The sequence below is a fragment of the Nerophis lumbriciformis genome, linkage group LG30 (genome assembly GCF_033978685.3).
Source record: "Nerophis lumbriciformis linkage group LG30, RoL_Nlum_v2.1, whole genome shotgun sequence".
NCBI classification, from domain to species: Eukaryota; Metazoa; Chordata; class Actinopteri; order Syngnathiformes; family Syngnathidae; genus Nerophis; species Nerophis lumbriciformis.
This window is the reverse complement of record NC_084577.2, coordinates 15,451,339-15,475,642: the sequence shown is the minus strand read 5'-3', so window position 1 is coordinate 15,475,642 and position 24,304 is coordinate 15,451,339. Positions and strand designations below refer to the sequence as shown.

Below are 24,304 nucleotides of genomic sequence, written 5' to 3'. Positions count from 1 at the left end.
CTGCAGCTGATGTAATAAGCTGCAGTTTGCGATTAAAAAGAATGAGATTACAGCAGTAATTCCTTTATCTGCAGCCGTCTATTAAAGGAAGGCGGTAATTAACGGCTTTGCTCAACATGTGTTATTGCATCACCGTCATCTGTGTGGACAAAAGTCGTTAGATACATTTTTCCCCTGACATTCTTTGCGCCCCTGCTTGGATCAGGGCGGAGCGTTCGTGGTGAAGCTGTTTGAAGAATACGCCACAGGTCCTGCAGTCATCACCGTGGTGCTGCTGGAAGTCATCGCCGTTTCCTGGTTCTACGGTCAGTCTGGACTTTATTGCCTTGACAGAAAAGACAGCAGTATAAGCAGTGTTGGGACTATTGCGTTACAAAGTAACGAGTTACTGTAACGCCGTTACTATCGGCGGTAAATAGTAATCCTACGCGTTATTTTTTATATTCAGTAACTCAGTTACCGTTACTACATGATGCGTTATTGCGTTATTTTGCGTTATTTTTTATGTAGTATCGGCTAGAAACTGAGAAGATCTGAGTGTTTTATTGCAGCGCTGCGGAAGAGGCGACAAGGAAGAGGCGGGCCGCGCGCTGTCGGTGTGTACGTGTGTGTGTGTGTGTGTGTGTGTGTGGGAGGGGGCGTGTCTGTGTCTACTAACAAGACGTCATGGCGAACCCCGAAGCCGAGTTTCTTAAAATGGAGATATTTTCAGTACGTTTCTTTTATCGACCACAAAGAAAAGAACATTTTAGTTGAATGTAAGTTGTGTCTTGGATCAAAGATCCTATCCTCGCAATTCAAATATGCTGAAACAGCTACAAAAACAACATGCTTCGACGAAGCTAGTAAAAAGACACACACTTCACCTCCACCTCCAACAGCGGCTGGATTTTATCGAGGCACTGCACACTGAAGGTACACACTCTGTCAATTCTCTTATATACTCTTTCATTCTAGACTTATAGAGTGTTTGATTATCACATCACTCTAAATGTTTAGACTATAAAGTTCACAAACCTAAAGAGGGATACTAGTGGGCCAGGCTAATATTTCCTTTTCTTTAAACTAAGTGGGGAAATGTGTAGAGTGTTCTGGGCTTCAGACATGATTTTATTTCAGAATTCCTTGAGAGAAAAAAACGCCTGGTTAGGCTTTATGTATGTAGTGTGCCTTTCTTGGTTTACAGCTATGTTGTTATTATGTTGTTTGTTACTTATGTATGTTATGTTGCAGCTATTTAAAATAGTTTTGTCAATTTGTTCTGGTCTGAAACAAATTGGCCCTTTGAAACATATCTTTGTCTTTGTGTGTTGTATGTAGACCACATTGCTTAGCAGAGTTCAGTAATGCAAATGCATGTCAAGTTGATCAACACATTGTATTATTCTCCAGTGCAATAACAGTACTAAAATGAAGGCTAAAAGGGCATTAAATGGGGCCTTAAAAAAATAAAAAATATATATATAAGTAACTAAATAGTTACTTTTCACAGTAACGCATTACTTTTTGGTTTAAGTAACTGAGTTAGTAACTGAGTTACTTTTGAAATAAAGTAACTAGTAACTGTAACTAGTTACTGGTTTTCAGTAACTAACCCAACACTGAGTATAAGGGACTTTGTGTTATAGCGAATAAATAAACGTGGGTTTTTTTCCAACGTTTTTGTACCCATTGTGGATGAAAGTGGTGAGATAGTACACGTGCCTGTGTGTGTTTTCCAGGAACCAACCGTTTTTGCAACGACATCCAGGTCATGCTTGGTTTCTACCCCGGGTGGTTCTGGAGGATCTGCTGGGTCGCCATCTGCCCCATCTTTCTGCTGGTGAGAGTCCTGCACAGTGCACACTCATAGCTGGGTATCACCTATCCGTCCACTTCCCCTGCCCTTGTGTCACCCCCATTCTGGTATTCAAACGATGGTGTTTCAGTGACGTCCCAATAGCGTCGCTGTGTAACCAGACTTTTGTCCTTATAAAGCCATCATATTTTAAGAACCAATTTATTATACCTTCTCAAAGGACGATATTAGAGCATTAGAGTAGTCAGTGTACAACTATTCAACCCGATGGCCCAGGAATCACACCATGAAGTGGCCCTTAATTTCAGTTTAACATTTGGGGAACATTTTTGCAGAAAATTCCTAAGAACACTAGAGCAGGGGTGTCCAAACCATGTACAAACCCCGTTTCCATATGAGTTGGGAAATTGTGTTAGATGTAAATATAAACAGAATACAATGATTACAATCATTTTCAACGCATATTTAGTTGAATATGCTACAAAGACAAGATATTTGATGTTCAAACTGATAAAAAAAAATTTTTTGCAAATAATCATTAACTTTATAATGTGATGCCAGCAACACGTGACAAAGAAATTGGGAAAGGTGACAATAAATACTGATAAAGTTGAGGAATGCTCATCAAACACTTATTTGGAATATCCCACAGGTGAACAGGCAAATTGGGAACAGGTGGGTGTCATGATTGGGTATAAAAGTAGATTCCATGAAATGCTCAGTCATTCACAAACAAGGATGGGGCGAGGGTCACCACTTTGTCAACAAATGCGTGAGCAAATTGTTGAACAGTTTAAGAAAAACCTTTCTCAACCAGCTATTGCAAGGAATTTAGGGATTTCGCCACCTACGGTCCGTAATATCATCAAAGAGTTCAGAGAATCTGGAGAAATCACTGCACGTAAGCAGCTAAGCCCGTGACCTTCAATCCCTCAGGCTGTACTGCATCAACAAGCGACATCAGTGTGTAAAGGATATCACCACATGGGCTCAGGAAGTCTTCAGAAACCCACTGTCAGTAACTACAGTTGGTCGCTACATCTGTAAGTGCAAGTTAAAACTCTCCTATGCAAGGCGAAAACCGTTCATCAACAACACCCAGAAACGCTGTCGGCTTTGCTGGGCCTGAGCTCATCTAAGATAGACTGATAAAAAGTGGAAAAGTGTTCTGTGGTCTGACGAGTCCACATTTCAAATTGTTTTTGGAAACTGTGGACGCCGTGTCCTCCGGACCAAAGAGGAAAAGAACCATCCGGATTGTTATAGGCGCAAAGTTGAAAAGCCAGCTTCTGTGATGGTATGGGGGTGTATTAGTGCCCAAGACATGGGTAACTTACACATCTGTGAAGGCGCCATTTCAGCAAGACAAAGCCAAGCCACGTGTTACATCAACGTGGCTTCATAGTAAAAGAGTGCGGGTACTAGACTGGCCTGCCTGCAGTCCAGACCTGTCTCCCATTGAAAATGTGTGGCGCATTATGAAGCCTAAAATACCACAACGGAGACCCCCGGACTGTTGAACAACTTAAGCTGTACATCAAGCAAGAATGGGAAAGAATTCCACCTGAGAAGCTTAAAAAATGTGTCTCCTCAGTTCCCAAACGTTTACTTAGTATTGTTAAAAGGAAAGGCCATGTAACACAGTGGTAAACATGCCCTTTCCCAACTACTTTGGCACGTGTTGCAGCCATGAAATTCTAAGTTAATTATTATTTGCAAAAAATAAAAAATAAAGTTTATGAGTTTGAACATCAAATACGTATCTTGTCTTTGTAGTGCATTCAATTGAATATGGGTTGAAAATGATTTGCAAATCATTGTATTCCGTTTATATTTACATCTAACACAATCTCCCAACTCATATGGAAACGGGGTTTGTACACACATATATATATATATATATATATATATATATATATATATATATATATATATATATATATATATATATATATATATATACACCCAAACTGATGGAGAGATGGAGCGGAGACCAACCTGTGAAAAATTGTGTTTTAATTTAGTACAGTATGTCGCCGCTAATAGCTAGCTGGAAACTAGCATGCTAATCACAAGCTGGAAGCTTGCGCCGCTAACCAATAGCTGGAAACTAGTGCTGATAACTAGCTATTAGGGTTGTACGGTATAGCGGTACTAATATAGTACCGCGATACTAATGAATCATATTCGGTACTATATCGCCTCTAAAGGGGTATAGTGACATTGCTAGTTTTATGAGCAGAGGAGTGTGTTTGGCAACGCACAATCACGGAGTATTTACAAGCAGACACAGTGTGTAGACAGAAAAGGGAGGACAGACGCATTTTGGCCCTAAAAACTAACGATAAAGGTGAAGTTATAACACTGAAACGCCCTCAGGAAGAGGTGCTTTAAGACATGGCTAGCTAGCTAGCGGCTAACAAAATCTTTTTTTGTTTTTAAAAATGTATATTATGTTTATAAACTCTGGAAATATGTTCCTGGACAAAAATGTTAAAATAAAGCCAATAACGCCATTTTTTTGTGGTCCCTTTATTTAGAAAAGTATCGAAAAGTAACCAAATACATTTTGGTACCGGTACCAACATATTGGTATCGGGACAATCCTACTAACTATCTTAAATGCTAACATGAAGATAATAACACAAAATATGTTTTCATATTTTTATTTTAACCCTGCAAAGTAGTTTTCCTTTACTTTATAGTCTAAGGTAGATATTGACTGATTGATGTAGGATTTTCATTAGTGGATACTGTAATAACAATCATAATAATACATCACTATTATGATTATTATTATTAGCTCATTTACTGGGCGTTAAACCTTGCCTGTCTTTAAAAACTAGCTCTGTTTCGAACTTTAAACAAGGTTCCTTGAATGCAACACAGATATGTGCTATGTTGGATCAATGTTAATGTGTTTTTAAAGACATTCACATTTGCGGAAACTTTTTAACCAACCGAAAATTTCACTACACTCCTGCGGTGCCTCTGTAGAGTCCTTGTTGAAGACCTCTGTTCTAAAGCAGGGGTTCTTAACCTTTTTGACCTAGGGACATAGCTTTTCCACTACAGAGGGCCCCGGAGCCCACTGAAATATTAACATTAAATTAGAAATCATTTAATCATATTTAATTATTATATCTCGCTTACTTACAGTTTAACAGCATAAACCTGGTCAAATGATATGAAAGCATCACAAAGATTTTTATCAAGGCTTAGGTCAGGCTGATTGCAAAAATAAATACTCATCAAATATACCGTATTTTTCTGACTATAAGTCGCAGTTTTTTTCATAGTTTGGCCGGGGGTGCGACTTATACTCTGGAGCGACTTATGTGTGAAGTTATTAACACATTACCGTAAAATATCAAATAATATTATTTAGCTCATTCACGTAAGAGACTAGACGTATCAGATTTCATGGGATTTAGCGATTAGGAGTGACAGATGGTTTGGTAAACATATAGCATGTTCTATATGTTATAGTTATTTGAATGACTCTTACCATAATATGTTACGTTAACATACAAGGCACGTTCTCAGTTGGTTATTTATGCGTCTTATAACGTACACTTATTCAGCCTGTTGTTCACTATTCTTTAATTATTTTAAATTGCCTTTCAAATGTCTATTCTTGGTGTTGGATTTTATCAAATAAATTTCCCCCAAAAATGCGACTTATACTCCAGTGCGACTTATATATGTTTTTTTCCTTCTTTATTACCGTGTTTTTCGGACTATAAGTCACAGTTTTTTCCGGGGGTGCGACTTATACTTAGGAGCGACTTATGTGTGAAATTATTAACACATTATCGTAAAATATCAAATATTATTTAGCTCACTTATACTCCAGTGCGACTTGTGTTTTTTTCCTTTTTTATTATGCATTTTCGGCCGGTGCGACGTATACTCCGTAGCGACTTATACTCCGAAAAATACAGTATGCATTTTCGGCCGGTGCGACTTATACTCCGGAGCGACTTATACTCCGAAAAATACGGTACTAAAAAAGAAGATGTGCATACAATGTATTTACATACAATTATGCAGTGCTAAAATACATTTGAACTCAATTAATAATAATTAATAATACATATGTTACTTAAACCGTCAAAATTGAAGTTCAAGTTAAAATACAGCTTCACCACTTTGGTCATAATTTTTGCGCTTTAGAAACGTTTGTTTGATATTGCCATTACTGCCTCAAGTGGCGGAAAAGTGTATTACAACTGAATAGTGCTGCGGCCCATATGGACCACAGCTGAGAAACAGATATTTTTTGGTGGCCTTCTAGTGGGTGCTCGCGGCCCAACAATATGTTTAGGAACCACCGCTCTAAAGTAGACCTAAGTTCACATTCTATTGTAGCTTATTGTCCTTTGAGAGTATTGTAATACATGTGAGGCGTGTCATTTAATCTATCCCTCGTTTACAGTTCATCATCATCAGCTTCCTGGCCTTCCCTCCAGAGGTGAAGCTGTTCGACTACCAGTACCCACCCTGGACCACGGTCCTTGGCTACTGTATCGGCGTGTCCTCTTTAATCTGCGTGCCTGCTTACATGGTCTACCACCTCGTCAATTCCAAAGGCACACTCAAACAGGTACCTTTCTTCTTTCCTCCATGCTTTGGGTCAAGTTGTTCCTCTCACGGTGCCTCATGCGCAGTCGAGATCAAACCCGCGAGCATGTCAGCATCAAAGGCAAAAAGCCGAGGTCAGACATGAGCAAGAAAAAAAAAAGCAGTATTATACTAGGAAGCCCTTTCATTCATTGAATAATCACTCACTGCTTGGTATAATAAGCACACACCTGTCATATTGTAATGATGGGGAAAAATCCTTCGTCTCATCATCGGAGCTATTATTGTAATGTGCTAACAGCATATGGTGCGGTGAAATGGAGGAAGGAGACCGTTTTACTGTTTGTCCAGTGTTGACATCTCCACCGAGGCAAACGATAAACATACATATAAGTTCACTTCTGCTGATGGATGAGTGAACAGTTCAAAACGTGTGTTTTCTTACCAGGTATTTAGATAGATAGATAGATAGATAGATAGATAGATAGATAGATAGATAGATAGATAGATAGATAGATAGATAGATAGATAGATAGATAGATAGATAGATAGATAGATAGATAGATAGATAGATAGATAGATAGATAGATAGTACTTTATTGATTCCTTCAGGAGAGTTCCCTCAGGAAAATTAAAATTCCAGCAGCAGTGTACAGAGTTTAGATCGCATTTAACAAGTAAAAAGTAAATAATGGGGGTATAAAGGGAAACAAAATGGAAAAATATTACAATAAGAATAAAAATAAAAAGCAACAATGAGAATAAAAATATAACAGTAAAATAAGAATACAACAAGAGAAACTAGGCAGTAGTGACCATGTTATGAAAAAGTATTGCACTGTTATTGTTTTGCATCCCCTGTCATCCGAGTACCCTCCCTCCCCCCCAGAGAGGAGTTGTACAGTCTAATGGCGTGTGGGACAAAGGAGTTTTTTAGTCTATTATTTAATTACAGCAGGGAAGGGATTCATATGGGTAGAATCATTTTGCAATGCAGTCTGCTGAAAATGATGGAAAGCGCCGCTCTACTGTCAAGGATCGTGTGGTGACTGTCTGTGCACCAGTCTCCCCACGCTAAACAAAGTCACGCACAGGCATCCTCCATAAAGGGATACACCCCTACCAGGAAGATCGTCATACTCGTCCGAGTGACCGCCGATGATGATGATAGCAACTGACGCTGTGGTCAAAGTTGGAATTTCCACAAAACACATTTTATGATATTCAACACTGCCGTCTGGAGGCTAAAGTGGATAGCTCACCCCAATTTGTCACGTTTCATGTGTCATGCAAACTGCAACAGATGGGGCTATATCAATCAATCAATCGAAGTGTATTTATATAGCCCTTAATAGGGATGATGTTTGATAAGAAATGATCGAGTTCGAGCCTATTATCGAATCCACTTATCGAACCGATTCCTTATCGATTCTCTTATCGAGTCCAGATAGGTTGTTGTATATGGAAAAAAACCACACAATATTTGGTTTAACAAATCACTTCACATTCTCTACTGCTCGCTACTATAGTATTACCATATCTGAGTTATTGTGCAGAAATGTGGGGAAATAACTACAAATGTGTGCTACATTCGTTAACCGTGTTACAAAAAAGATCAATTAGACTGATACATCATGTTGGATATAGAGAACATACAAACACTCTATTTATTGAGTCAAAAATATTAAATTTCGATGATTTGGTAAAATTGCAAACAGCTAAAAATTAAATGATGGAATGGATGAAGTAAAGAAGTTAAACATTGTACTGATATGATCCAGTTTAAGAGGTTGTTCAAATGAATAGTGCTTACAAAGTACAAAGAAGAAGAATTATGAGAAATACTTTCAACCTTATTGAAAATAAGATATTCTTTCTTTCTTTCTTTCTTTAGTTTATTTCGAACATGAACACACTTACATCATATTACATCACACAATTTCATATCATTTCACTTTACATCATGTCCGAAAAGGAGTAGGAAGAAGCAAAGCTTATTTAATTGTACCCCTTTCCCACTTCAGAGCGTTTACAAATATATAGAATCATTTACTGACCTTTTTATATAATAAAATAACATCTATGAATTAGTACACACAACAGTTTTGTAATATTTAATTAATTAATTCAGTCATTATTAACATACTGAGATGAAGAATATATTATTTCCAATAAGGTTGGAAATATTTCTCATAATTCTTCTTCTTTGTACTTTGTAAGCACTATTATTTTGAACAACTTCTTAAACTGGATCATATGAGTACAATTTTTAAGTTCTTTACTTAATCCATTCCATCATTTAATTCCACATACTGATATGCTAAAAGTTGTAAGTGTTGTACGTGCATATAAATGTTTTAAATTATTTTTTCCTCTAAGGTTATATTTCTCCTCTTTAGTTGAGAAGAATTGTTGTACATTCTTTGGTAGCAGGTTGTAGTTTGCTTTGTACATCATTTTAGCTGTTTGCAATTTTACCAAATCACCGAACTTTAATATTTTTGACTCAATAAATAAAGTGTTTGTATGTTCTCTATATCCAACATTATGTATTATTCTAGCTGATCTTTTTTGTAACACGGTTAGCGAATGTAGCGCACATTTGTAGTTATTTCCCCATATTTCTGCACAATAACTCAGATATGGTAACACTAGCGAGCAGTAGAGAAGATGAAGTGATTTTTGGCCCAGGACGTATTTTGCTTAATTCATTATTGAAATGTTTTTTGCCACCTTATTTTGTATGTTTTGTATATGAGATTTCCAGTTCATTTGATCATCTATTAATACTCCCAAAAATCTGGTTTCTTTTACCCTTTCGATGTCTACTCCGTCTATTTGTATTCGTGTATAATGCTCTTTTCTATTGTTACCAAATAGCATTATTTTAGTTTTACTGAGATTCAAAGAGATTCTTCATCTCAGTATATTAATAATGACTGAATTAATTAATTACATATTACAAAACAGTTGTATAAACTAATTCACAGATATTTTATTATAAAAAGGTCAGTAAATGATGTATATATTTGTAAACGCTATGAAGTGGGAAAGGGGTAGGATTAAATAAGCTTTACTTCTTCCTACTCCTGTAAAGTGAAATGATATGAAACTGTGATGTATTATGATGTGGTCGGATCATGTTTTGTTTTTGCTTTATGTTCTGTTAGTTTTGGACTTCCTTAGTTGTTTTGTGCACTTCGGGGGTTTGTTTGAGTCACCATGGTTACTTATGATTTTCACCTGCCTTGCACGCGCACCTGTTGCTCATCAGAGACTCTATTTAAGCCTGCCTTTTCCGGTCACTCGTCGTGGCTTCATTGTTTGCCTTTGCAACAGTTACGTTGGTATTCTGGCTTTCGAGCTCATGACTCCTGTGCTAAAGTTACCTTAGCTTCTAGTATTCCTGTGTTAAGTAAGTCTTTGCTTTAGCTTCTCGTGCGAACGGCACACTTTCCTTTTGTTTCGTTCCTGTCTGTTGTAATGTGTATGATTTATGAAAAATAAATCATCTCCTACCTCAGGGGTCGGCAACCCGCGGCTCTGGAGCCGCATGCGGCTCTTTAGCGCCGCCCTAGTGGCTCTCTGGAACTTTTTCAAAAATGTATGACAAATGGAAAAAGATGAGGGGAAAAAAAAAAGTTTTTTGTTTTAATATGGTTTCACAAACCTCCCTAATTGTTATAAAGCACACTGTTTATATCAAACATGCTTCACTGATTCGAGTATTTGGCGAGCGCCGTTTTGTCCTACTAATTTTGGCGGTCCTTGAACTCACCATAGTGTATAACTTTCTCCGACTTTCTAGGTCTAGGACGTGTTTTATGCCACTTCTTTTTCTGTCTCATTTTGTCCACCAAACTTTTAACGTTGTGTGTGAACGCACAAAGGTGAGTTTTGTTGATGTTATTGACTTGTGTGGAGTGCTAATCAGACATGTTTGGTCACTGCATGACTGCAAGCTAATCGATGCTAACATGCTATTTAGGCTAGCAATATTATGCATCATTATGCCTCATTTGTAGGTATATTTGAGCTCATTTAGTTTCCTTTAAGTCCTCTTAATTCAATTTATATCTCATGACATACTATCTGTATGTAATATGGCTTTTAATTTTTTGCGGCTCCAGACAGATTTGTTTTTGTATTTTTGGTCCAATATGGCTCTTTCAACATTTTGGGTTGCCGACCTCTGTCCCACCTGCACGCTTTCGTCCAAAGCCGTCAGTTTTGCGTCCCGGTAAAACGAACCGCAGGACGCTGCACCCCACCGTGACAAATGACTGAGCTACATGACGTAATTTCTTGTGATGTCCTACGGGGCATTTCTTGTCGGGACGGGATTCGTTCCCAGGGATTCGAATAAAGAACCAACTCTTTTTCTTTACTACAGTGGTCTCGATAACGGGTACCGGTTCCTCAAAAAGGGATTCGAGTCCGAGGACTCGGTTCTTTTCTTATCGAACAACCGGGAAAATCGGGTTCGAGCATCATCCCTAGCCCTTAATCACAAGTGTCTCAAAAGGCTCAACGACATCCTCGGATCAGATCCCACATCAGGGCAAGAAAAAACTGCAAAGACAAGATATTTAATGTTCGAACTGAGAAACTAAATTTGTTTTTGCAAATAATCATTAACTTAGAATTTAATGGCAGCAACAGTTGGCACAGGGGTATTTTTACCACTGTGTTACATGGCCTTTCCTTTTAACAACACTCAGTAAACGTTTGGGAACTGAGGAGACCCATTTTGACCTATTCTTGCTTGATGTACAGTTTAAGTTGTTCAACAGTCCGGGTGTCTCCGTTGTCGTATTTTAGGCTTTATAATGCTCCACACATTTTCAATGGGAGACAGGTCTGGACTACAGGCAGGCCAGTCTAGTACCCGCACTATTTTACTATAAAGCCACGCTGTTGTAACACGTGGCTTGGCATTGTCTTGCTGAAATAAGCAGGGGCGTCCATGATAACGTTGCTTGGATGGCAACATATGTTGCTCCAAAACCTGTATGTACCTTTCAGCATTAATGGTGCCTTCACAGATGTGTAAGTTACCCATGTCTTGGGCACTAATACACCCCCATACCATCACAGATGCTGGCTTTTGAACTTTGCGCCTATAACAATCCGGATGGTTCTTTTCCTCTTTGGTCCGAAAGACAAGGCGTCCACAGTTTCCGAAAACAATTTGTGGACTGGTCAGACCACAGAACACTTTCCATCAGTCCATCTAAGATGAACGAAGCCGGGGGCATTTCTGGGTGTTGTTGATAAATGGCTTTGGCTTTGCATATTACAGTTTTAACTTGCACTTACAGATGTAGCGACGAACTGTAGTTACTGACAGTGGTTTTCTTTAGTGTTCCTGAGCCCATGTGGTGATATCCTTTACACACTGATGCCGGTGTTTGATGCAATACTGCCTGAGGGATCCAAGGTCACGGGCATTCAATGTTACGTGCAGTGATTTCTCCAGATTCTCTGCACATTTTGATTATATTACAAACCTTAGATGGTGAAATACCTAAATTCCTTGCAATAGCTCATTGAGAAATGTTGTTCTTAAACTGTTCGACAATTTGCTCACGCATTTGTTCACAAAGTGGTGACCCTCGCCCCATCCTTGTTTGTGAATGACTGAGCATTTCATGGACGCTGCTTTTATACTCAATCATGGCACCCACCTGTTCCCAAATAGCCTGTTCACCTGTGGGATGTTCCAAATAAGTGTTTGATGAGCATTCCTCAACTTTCTCAGTCTTTTTTGCCACCTGTGCCAGCTTTTTTAAATTATGTTTAAGGCATCAAATTCCAAATGAGCTAATATTTGCAAAAAATAACAAAGTTTTCCAGTTCGAACGTTAAGTATCTTGTCTTTGCAGTCTACTCGATTGAATATAGGTTGAAAAGGATTTGCAAATCATTGTATTCTGTTTTTATTTACGATTTACATAACGTGCCAACTTCACTGGTTTTGGGGTTTGTAATCCAATTAGAGATGTCCGATAATATCGGCCTGCCGATATTATCGGCCGATAAATGCGTTAAAATGTAATATCGGAAATTATCGGTATCGTTTTTTTTATTATCGGTATCGTTGTTTTTTGTTTTGTTTTTTTGTTGTTTTTTTTGTTTGTTTTTTAATTAAATCAACATAAAAAATACAAGTTACACTTACAATTAGTGCACCAACCCAAAAAACCTCCCTCCCCCATTTACACTCATTCACACAAAAGGGTTGTTTCTTTCTATTATTAATATTCTGGTTCCTACATTATATATCAATATATATCAATACAGTCTGCAAGGGATACAGTCCGTAAGCACACATGATTGTGCGTGCTGCTGGTCCACTAATAGTACTAACCTTTAACAGTTAATTTGACTCATTTTCATTAATTACTAGTTTCTATGTAACTGTTTTTATATTGTTTTACTTTCTTTTTTATTCAATAATTTTTTTTATTTTTTTTTATTTTATTTTATTAATTTTTTTTAAAAGTACCTTATCTTCACCATACCTGGTTGTCCAAACTAGGCATAATAATGTGTTAATTCCACGACTGCATATATCGGTTGATATCGGTATCGGTAATTAAAGAGTTGGACAATATCGGAATATCGGATATCGGCAAAAAGCCATTATCGGACATCCCTAAATCCAATACTTGTTTTTGTTTTTTTTGTTTTTTGATGAATTGGGACCAATATTCTATGTCAATATCGGATCGGGATACCCCTGGTGCTAATTACCAATCCCACACATTTTCACTGTTAGTGCAAAACAAGTAAAAAGAGAATACTAAAGAAGAGTCTGACAGGGAAAAATACGCAACACAAGACAATAAGTCCAAAATGTACAGTAATAATGCAATGTTGTGTAGTATCTTTTAGCGTCAGTGTGGTAAATATTAGTGATGTCAAATGATATTTTTGAAATCTGATTAATCACACTTTTGAATTTGGATTTTGGCCTAAACTTGATTACCGTAATCACAGTAAATGATGTGCTTACATGATTCAAACTAACTAAAAAAAAGACCTCAATATTTGAATTATTTCATCCACAGAATGCCATACACAAACATTTTTTTGCTCAAGGCCTGGTAAAAGTATTGTCTAAAATCCTGTGTTTTTGTTTGTTTTTTAAGCAACATTTTGTGTGCGTATGCATCACTGACCTAATAACAATGTACGCTGCTTTTCAGGAAACTATTTGTAGTTAATGTAAAAGAGCTCAACATAAATTAATACAAAAAAATACTTCTTAAAAAATCTAAATAAATGATGTGATTAATCTGCAACTATACATGAATAATACAATAATGTTTTGTGATCAATCACATAAGTTAACTTGTTATATTTGACACCCCTTTTAAACATGTCTGTCATTTTCAAGTTTTTATCTTTCTGTTAGTACAATACAGTAAAAACCAACATATTTCCCATATAGATTGTAATGTTGTCCTGATACCAATATTTTGGTACCGGTACCAAAATGTATTTCGATACTTTTCGGTACTTTTTGATAAAGGGGACTACAACAATGTGGATAATTGGCTTTATTTTAACAAAAAAATCTTAGGGTACATTAAACATGTGTATTATTGCAAGTTTGTCCTTAAATAAAATAGTGAACATACAAGACAACTTGTCTTTTATTAGTAAGTAAAAAAAACAAAGGCTCCTAATTTAGTCTGCTGACATATGCAGTAACATATTGTGTAATTTTCCATTCTATTATTTTGTCAACATTATGAAGGACAAGTGGTAGAAAATGAATTATTAATCTACTTGTTCATTTACTGTTATTATCTGCTTACTTTCTCTTTTAACATGTTCTATCTACACTTCTGTTAAAATGTAATAATCATTTATTCTTCTGTTGTTTGATACTTTACATTTGTTTTCTTTCTTTCTTTTAGTTTATTTCAAACTTGAGCACACTTACAGCATAATACATCACATAATTGAATATAATTTCACTTTACATCATGTCCGAAAAGGAGTAGTTTTGGATGATACCACAAATTTGGAAATCAATCCGATACACATGTTGCCAGAAGCTATGTACTGTATTTTTCGGAGTATAAGTCGCACCGGCCGAAAATGCATAATAAAGAAGGAAAACATTTATATACGGTAAGTCGCACTGGAGTATAAGTTGCAATTTTTGGGGGAAATTTATTTGATAAAACCCAACACCAAGACCAGACATTTGAAAGGCAATTTAAAATAAATACAGAATAATGAACAACAGGCTGAATAAGTGTACGTTATATGAGGCATAAATAACCAACTGAGAACGTGCCTGGTATGTTAACGTAACATATTATGGTAAGAGTCATTCAAATAACTATAACATATAGAACATGCTATACGTTTACCAAACAATCTGTCACTCCTGATCGCTAAATCCCATGAAATCTTATACGTCTAGTCTCTTACGTGAATGAGCTAAATAATATTATTTGATATCTTACGGTAATGTGTTAATAATTTCACACACAAGTCGCTCCTGAGTATAAGTCGCACCCCCGGCCAAACTATGAAAAAAACTGCGACTTACAGTCCGAAAAATACGGTAAATGGAAATAAATGCGCCGAGAAATTAGTTCCGGCAATGCTTAAAATGATCGAAATACGGTAAATATTGTGCATATTACATATTGTTAAGAACCTGTCTGTTACTACATTATATATAGACTTGCCGTGTGTATATAAAACGTTTATGTAGGGTTTTGAAGTTGTTTTAGAGGGCTTTGAAGGCTACAACGGTGACTCCCATTAGCCGCATCTTTCAAGCGTTTTTTATCATCTTTAAAATCGTAAAAAAAAAATGAATAAAAAAAAGACCTGTGTTCTTGTCTCTTATAATGATTGGGAAAAAAAGTGCCGTTCCCCTTTAACTAATTGAATTTACCACAGCTGAACATCTCAAGGATGATCAGTCGTAACAGTAGCACCTGATCTCACTTTTAAGCTTCATGGCAAAGTCTGTAAATACTTAAAATATTTATTGAACATTTTATGTAATATTTATTAATTTTTTTTTATAAAGTTGCAAAAAATTCTAAGAAAGAAAAAAAAAAACGCTTTCATACTGACATTATGGGGTATTTTGTGTAGAATTCTAAGGACGAAAATGGATTTATCCCATTTTGTACCCAGGCCGTAACATAACAAAATGTGGGGAAAGTGAAGCGCTGTGAATACTGTCCATTCTAACCTGATATCTCCTGTGTGGCGTGATGTGATGTGATGTGATGTGCAGCGTCTGTCAAAGAGCATCACTCCCGAGCCCAGCAACGATCAACACAGAGGCTTCATCGTCACCAACGCAGTCTGACCCGGACCCGCACCAGTGCCATCTTCCACCGACCACCGCTTTTGCCTCTCGTTCACACATTTCTTGCACCCCGTGTGTCTTTGTAACCCCCCGAAAACCTCGGAATAACCGGTCGTGACGTAGGCGAAGGCTTTTGAACGCATCGCTTTCTTTACTGTATAATCACTGCCTTTTTCTTCAGGTCACACATGATTCTATGCGTTATGTCGGACTATACGTTATTATGTTCCCGTTCACGGTGAGTCGAAGAATACACCCATAAGTTTATGCATTGTGCATGTAGCGAAATTCAGGTATTATCTCTTATATTTGTTATTGAAGCCAAATATATGATCTTTGTTCTGCTCATATTACAAGCACTAATGGTGTTCCGTTCATGTTTGGACTGTAAAGACAGATCTATCGACACTGTGAAGCAGTGTGTGTGTGTGTGTGTGTGTGTGTGTGTGTGTGTGTGTGTGTGTGTGTGTGTGTGTGTGTGTGTGCGTGCGTGCGTGCGTGCGCGTGCGCGCGCGCGCGCGTGTGTGGTGTGTGTGTGTGTGTGTGTGTGTGTGTGTGTGTGTGTGTGTGTGTGTGTGTGAGAGAGAGAGAGAGAGAGAGAGAGACAGCAAGACTGTTATAATGTCCTCTGGAAAAATATCTAATTGAATATTTCTTTTGTCAAGCATCGGCATCTTGTCACCTGTTGTTATTTTACCACAAGACTGGACTTGGTGTTGCAGAGTCGTCGGTAATAGAAACCAAATATGAAGTGAACACTTATATCTAAACAAAAAAAACAAAAACAAAAACTCTTCATAACCACCAAAGTGTTCTTGTATTTCTACCCTTCTTGAGACATCAACAAGGAAAAGTACCTCCCATATGAACCATGGCGTCTAATAGAGAATGTCTCAGTTGCACCCCCTGGTGGGGAAATATATCAAAATTAGGGTGGTCCCAAAAAGAAGGGATTTTTCTAATTGACTGTGTGTCGGTTTTAAAAGTGCTCCCCCCTCTGGTCAACATATGAAATAACAAGTGTGTGTAAGAAATTGATATAGGGGCCCTTTGGCCAAAATAAAAAATAAATATATAGAGACATACTGTAATAACTTGAAGTAAATAATGAAGATTAAAAAAAAATTACAAACAAAAAATTAACGAAAAGCAGTCTTTTTCTCACAAGGCGTCGACTTTTTTCTTACAAAATTGGGAACAATTTATCACATTATTTCTGTTTTTGTAATATTGCAATATTTTCTCTGAAAAGTATTACTTTTTTATGTAACTATTACTTTGTTATGTAAAATTATTACTTTTTAATGCAAAATGGCGACATTTGTCATATAGAATTCTGACTTTTATCACAATATTGCAAATTTTTTGGTTCTTGTAAAATAATGAAATTTAGAATTTAGAACTAATGAAAATTAGAACTTTTGTCATAATTTTGCAAAGTCAAATTCTGATTATTATTATAATATTGCCAAGATTTTAAAGTTTTCTTATAAAACTGTGACCTTTGTCAAGTAAAATCACGACTCTTTTCATAAAATTGCCAAAATGTTAAGCTTTTCTCGTAAAATTGCGACTGTTACAGAGTAAAATTCCAACTTTTATCATAACATTGCACAAATGTTCAGTTTTTCTTGTAAAATTTTGACTTGCGTTGAGTAAAATTACGACTTTTACTATAATACTAGAGGTAGGCAGTTTTCTCTGGTCTCAAGAAGGTAGCAAATACAAGAATGTGTGTGTGTGTGTGTGTGTGTGTGTGTGTGTGTGTGTGTGTGTGTGTGTGTGTGTGTGTGTGTGTGTGTGTGTGTGTAAGAGAGAAAGCGACTATTCAAAAATGACAAGTACTGTACCTCCATGTGTGTATTTCCTTGTCTATGTGGTATTGATGTAATCTATCCTGTGAATATCTCCTCCTATGGATGTGTGTGTGTGCGTGTGTGTGTGTGTACTGTACTTAAAGGGTGTGTGTGTGTATAGAAAATGTGCTCTCTTGTTGTTGTCAACTGCCAAAATATTTAATGAAGGAAGTAAACTCTCTATAGAAAATCTATGTACGTCCACTAAAGACCCTCCCTGTATAGAAGAAAGATATAGAAGTATATGGGAAATAATAGATAATAAAGATATATAGGAAAAAATACCTTGTCTAGGGTGGTTCTTTATTGCAATGTTTAATAATATGTTTATTTCAGTTGTTAACAAGCGTTTGTCCAACCAGTTGTCACATTTTCAAAAATCCAAACACAATTATTTATTTATTTGTGTTATTTATTTATACTTTTGAATTAAGATAGTACATATTGATTTATTTATTTGTGTTATTTATTTATATGAATTAGGATAGTACAAATTGATTAATGTGTCAGCAAAAAATAGTTTCAACATAAATATGCTGGAATTAGCACAAAAGCTAAATTGCATGCATGGTCCTAAGGCAGGTAAACAAACGACAAACACACGCAGTGAGACACATAGATAATATGGACACAATCGACCAACTTTTTTGTAAATATCTGACAGTATAATTGCTGCATCTTTGCCGCCATCCTGTGAATAATGTCAGCAATTCAGATTGATGACCATGAATTACACTTTGAAGTTTAAGTAGCAGAGCGAATTTTAAATAAAAAATTTCCCACTCATGGCGCAAAAAAACCAACACAGAAAGTCAACACACATGGTCACACATTAACACAACGTGCTCACTGAATATTGTCATTATTTAAAAAAAAAAAAATGTCCACGCACAACACATAATTCAAAATTACACCCATTCAAATCCCCTGCAATGCATGATGGGAAAAATTCAAAACACTCTCTCTACACTTATCAATGTTGGCTACATTTTAGCTCCTTGATATTTCCAAATGATTACAAAACTTTTAGGAGGACGTCAAGGAAGTAAATAAGGTAGGCGTTGAACTTTTACATAATTTTTATATCTAATTATATGAATTATTAATTATATATCCATTTTATTAATACAATATGTAAATATACATACACAGACACACACACACACACACACATATATATATATATATATATATATATATATATATATATATATATATATATATATATATATATACACATATATACAGACATACATAAATATATATATACATACATACACACACATGTATAGGCTATATATGTGTATGTGTGTATATATATATATATATATATATATATATATATCCATCCATATTCTACCGCTTATTCCCTTCGGGGTCGCGGGGGGCGCTGGAGCCTATCTCAGCTACGATCGGGCGGAAGGCGGGGTACACCCTGGACAAGTTGCCACCTCATATATATATATATACTGTATGTATATATATATATATATATATATATATATATATATGTATATATATATATATATATATATATATTGTTACTTTACATGCAGTCGGACCCATTTTTTTAGCCCAATGCGGTCCCCAAGTCAAAAAAAATGTGGACACCCCTGCAATAGACAAACAATAACACCACAGGTACAAATACTCAGAGTTTTAAAGGAGAGAGTCCAAGGAGAGGTTCATCTATAAGAGCATGACTGGCACAGCATCGTTTTTTTGTGGCCCCATTCACACATTTCATGGCGTTCTCCCACAATATGCAGTCAGTGAACACGTTTCCACAATGCTTACATTTTCTTAACAAACAAGTTACAACTCCCAACAAAATATTTTTGTACTATTCACAAATGTTAACACACAACAGCCAACAATAGCAAAAACAATATTCCCAACCTTAGATACAGTAAAAAATAAATTATACATACATATACGTTAGGTAAGAAAAAACACTGGCTATATCATCCCTACAAGCCTATTTCGCAGGTTTCCCTGCTTGACAGGGGATTTTATAAAATCAGTTACTACATTATATATATATAGACTTGCCGTGTGTATATAAAGACGAGCAGGGAAACCTGCGAAACAGGCTTGTAGGGATGATATAGCCTCTGTGTTTTTTTCACCTAACGTATATTCCGCTCTACCCCGGTATTGAGGACTGTATAACGGATAAACCACAGAAACCTCGACTATATATACATAAGACCATAAAAAAAATGTAAACTGTTTTAGGCTTATTAGACAGTGTTTATCTGTTCAAGCTGCACAAGTTTACATGCATGCAATGATTTTATCCCATATGTCTTATTGTGCCATGGTCTGGGGACAGGCCACGAAATGTGTAGCGAAGCCTCGTTATATAAACAAACACTCAAAGACATTTGATCAAAAACCAATGAAGCATCGTCACTGCCTTATTATTCAAAAATATAACATGAGTTTTGATAATTTTATACATTTCTCATTTTTAAGAGCTATTTTTAAGTGTCTTAATGGATTAGCCCCTGATGTGATGTGTCAAGTACAAAGATACAATAGTGAAGGTGTGCAGACTCCAGCTGCAGTCGGTGGGAGCTGCAGAGTGAAAAGGTGCCGGACCACTCTGGAGTGAAGGCCTCACATCTGTGGAACTCTTTGCCACTGGAGTTAAAGTCACAGTCGGACTTTAAACTTTTCTCCACAAAACTGAAAAAGTGGCTTAAGAAAAATGTAGAAGTGTGAGCACTAGAACTGGGTGTAGTATGGACAAATGGGGCCAATTATTTTAAATTTATTTTTTATTTTTTGTTCTTGTCTTAATCTTTTTGTATGTGTTTTACACTTTACTCAACTTTTCTTTAAAAGCTTAACCAGGGACGAGGGTTGCAAATTAGCCTGTGGCTAGAAGTCCTATGTACTTTGACATTGGTTACTGTGGAAGTCGCTTCCTAGCGGTCCCACTGACAGACACGTCACAGGATCCAAGCTTGCAGGTTTTAACAAAGTTTTAATGCTCATATGTTTTATCAACTGTTTCCTTCTCCCAGAACGCGACTTTTCAGCCACGTCCGTACCTCTCTCTCCCTCTGCTCCCGGCCGCTTACTGTTAAAGACAACAGATGATTAGATTAACACGTACCACCTGTGAAATCTAATCACCTGCCAGCTGTGTCTCGCCGTCAGCACATGCCTCGTCCTCAGTACCATGGACAGTGGCGGTGACTTTTCCTCCTGCAAGCAGCGCTGACTACACCTCCCCCCACAGTCACCTATGGGTAGCAATGTTTAATTGTACTGTACCTGTCCAATAATCACACAAAGAAATACAAATATCAGTTAAAACAATATATCTCAGCTGATAATAAGCAACATGTTGGGTAAATTGGGCCAACCACAGCTAATTCCAGTCCGTCTTGGAATCAGTGGCAGTGGTCAGGAGGACTTTGAGGAGTGATGTTTTTGGAAAGAGAGAACGAAAAAGACGAACACTGTAATGTCCCGGGGCCCAAGGAGAGGCCAAGGCCCAGGTGTAAGAATGCAAGGTGGTGGCATTGCAAGGGCTGCAAGACCAGTAGTCATTGGTACCACGATCATTGACCACGTCATCAACCACGGTCTTTCACTAATTAAGGCTGGTGAAAGAGTGCAGCCCACTTAAGTGCCTCCATTATACGCATCTTTCAACAGACCAACAGGTAAGTATTGCATTTTACAAGGATTGTTTCTATCTTCTCTCGGCAGGGTCCTTGAGGGTGCATGGGAGTTTGCCCAACCAGTCTACATGTGCTTTGTGGACTTGGAGAAGGCATTCGACCGTGTCCCTTGGGAAGTCCTATGGCGATTGCTCAGAGAGTATGGGGTAACGGACTGTCTGATTGTGGCGGTCCGCTCCCTGTACAATCACTGTCAGAGCTTGGTCCGCATTGCCGGCAGTAAGTCGGACACGTTTCCAGTGAGGGTTGGACTCCGCCAAGGCTGCCCTTTGTCACCGATTCTGTTCATAACTTTTATGGACAATTTCTAGGCGCAGTCAAGGCGTTGAGGGGATCTGGTTTGGTGGCTGCAGGATTAGGTCTCTGCTTTTTGCAGATGATGTGGTCCATTTTTCTGGCCAGGATCTTCAGCTCTCACTGGATCGGTTCACAACAGAGTGTGAAGTGACTGAGCTGAGAATCAGCACCTCCAAGTCCGAGTCCATGGTTCTTGCCCGGAAAAGGGTGGAGTGCCATCTCCGGGTTGGGGAGGAGACCCTGCCCCAAGTGGAGGAGTTCATGAACCTCGGAGTCTTGTTCACGAGTGAGGGAAGAGTGGATCGTGAGATGGACAGGTGGATCGGTGCGGCGTCTTCAGTAATGCGGACACTGTATCGATCCGTTGTGGTGAAGAAGGAGCTGAGCCGGAAGGCAAAGCTCTCAATTTACCGGTCGATCTACGTTCCCATCCTCACTTATGGTCATGAGCTTTGGGTCATGACCGAAAGGACAAGATCACGGGTACAAGCGGCCGAAATGAGTTTCCTCCGCCGGGTGGCGGGGCTCTCCCTTAGAGATAGGGTGAGAAGCTCTGCCATCCGGGGGGAGCTCAAAGTAAAGCCGCTGCTCCTCCACATCGAGAGGAGCCAGATGAGGTGGTTCGGGCATCTGGTCAGGATGCCACCCGAACGCCTCTCTAGGGAGGTGTTTAGGGCACGTCCGACCGGTAGGAAGCCACAGGGAAGACTTTGGACATGTTGGGAAGACTATGTCTCCCGGCTGGCCTGGGAACGCCTCGGGATCCCCCGGGAAGGGCTGGACGAAGTGGCTGGGGAGAGGAAAGACTGGGCTTCCCTGCTTAGGCTGCTGCCTCCGTGACCCGACCTCGGATAAGCAGAAGAAGATGGATGTTTCTATTCTCACTTGACATGTCAATAAGGCCATACAGACTTTTTTTTGTCCCTCTAAATCAGATCCAGGAAAATTATGGCTTGTTAAAACTTTTAGACCTTTAGCATCGAAACTGTGCAGTGCTTTTTTCAAATTACCGTAAGTCTTGAACTATAGACAGCATTTCAATGGTTGGAATCTGTGATTTTAAGAGTGATGTACGAGGTATTACGGTAATCTACGTCACAGCAGCTTAGACGAGGCACCAAGCAGTGTGGGCGGGGTTTGTTTCCACACAGTGCTTCCAGAACCAGCCTGTAAAGCGGGTATTAGGGACAGACGTGGTAGCAGATTTTTACAACAAAGTTCTGCAGAAAAGTGATATTTTATTAGATTGTAGGAGTTTTTTTTTGTTTTAAATACAGAAAAAACACGCACTCTCCAAAAAAAACGTAATAAAACAAAAATAAAGAGGTGCACGGCAGAAAGTGTACTTAAAGAAAAAGCAATACCAGCAACACTCCTGTCCTTCTTATCATTTTAATATATCAATCAATCAATCAATGTTTATTTATATAGCCCTAAATCACAAGTGTCTCAAAGGGCTGCACAAGCCACAACGACATCCTCGGTATAGCCCACATAAGGGCAAGGAAAAACTCACCCCAGTGGGACGTCGATGTGAATGACTATGAGAAACCTTGGAGAGGACCGCATTTGTGGGTAACCCCCCCCCCCCCTCTAGGGAGACCGAATGCAATGGATGTCGAGTGGGTCTAACATAATATTGTGAGAGTCTAGTCCATAGTGGATCCAGCATAACAGTAAGAGTCCAGTCCACAGTGGGGTCAGCAGGAAACCATCCCGAGCGGAGACGGGTCAGCAGCGCAGAGATGTTCCCAACCGATATACAGGCGAGCGGTCCACCCCGGGTCCCGACCCCGGACAGCCAGCACCCCATCCATGGCCACCGGATCTGTGTGTCTCCCCTTTCACAAGGGATAGGGGGGAGCAGAGGAGAAAAGAAAAGAAACGGCAGATCAACTGGTCTAAAAAAAAAGGGGGGCTATTCAAAGGCTAGAGTAAACAAATGAGTTTTGAGATGGGACTTAAATGTTTCTATAAACTGCACAGGCGCTGCCAAACACAGACCGTTTTCAACGAGGTCTTCGTCAGTGTGCAATTTCTTAACACAGTGGTTCTTAACCTTGTTGGAGGTACCGAACGAACCCCACCAGTTTCATATGCTCATTCACCGAACCCTTCTTTAGTGAAAAAAAAAAAAAAAAAATATATATATATATATATATATATATATATATATATATATATATATATATATATATATTTTTTTTTTTATTTTTTATTTTTTTTCAAATTCAAGAAGAAGTCGTATGTTTTTTTACTGGTGCACAAAATGAACCGTGCATGAACATCACCTTGTTCAAAGAACAAAACCAACACAGTGCATAAACTCACAACAAATTACACACCTTACACACATTACCATGAATTGATTAACGTGGACCCCGACTTCAACAAGTTGAAAAACTTATTCGGGTGTTACCATTTAGCGGTCAATTGTACGGAATATGTACTGTACTGTGTAAACTGTACCGTGTATTCTCTTCCTTTGCAATCTGCTCGTAAAAGTTTCAATCGATAAATCAAATAACCTGAAAATCAGATGGAAAATTAGAGGGAACATTGTTTGGGGGTTATCCATAATACGCTGATAGGGAGAAGTTTTTATTTACACGATAAGTCGGATGTCTCTTTACCTCCGTGGCGGAGGCTCCGCCGAACCCCTGAGGCCCCTAGGGTTCGATCGAACCCAGGTTAAGAACCACTGTCTTAACAGCTGTCG

At 38.1% G+C, this 24,304-nt stretch overlaps 1 protein-coding gene across 3 annotated transcripts in view; it reads left to right on the top strand.

Moving 5' to 3' along the window:
• Positions 1-16,173, top strand: part of slc6a4a (solute carrier family 6 member 4a) — a 45,722-nt gene extending 29,549 nt beyond the window's left edge. For all 3 annotated transcript variants that reach the window (XM_061925628.1, XM_061925629.1, XM_061925631.1), the window contains exons 11-14: positions 206-305; positions 1,722-1,822; positions 6,237-6,404; positions 15,660-16,173. In XM_061925628.1, coding sequence (XP_061781612.1) covers positions 206-305; positions 1,722-1,822; positions 6,237-6,404; positions 15,660-15,734 — 444 coding nt within the window. In that variant the 3' untranslated portion in view covers positions 15,735-16,173. The remainder of the gene's footprint in view (positions 1-205; positions 306-1,721; positions 1,823-6,236; positions 6,405-15,659) is intronic.
• The last annotated feature ends 8,131 nt before the right edge of the window (positions 16,174-24,304 follow it).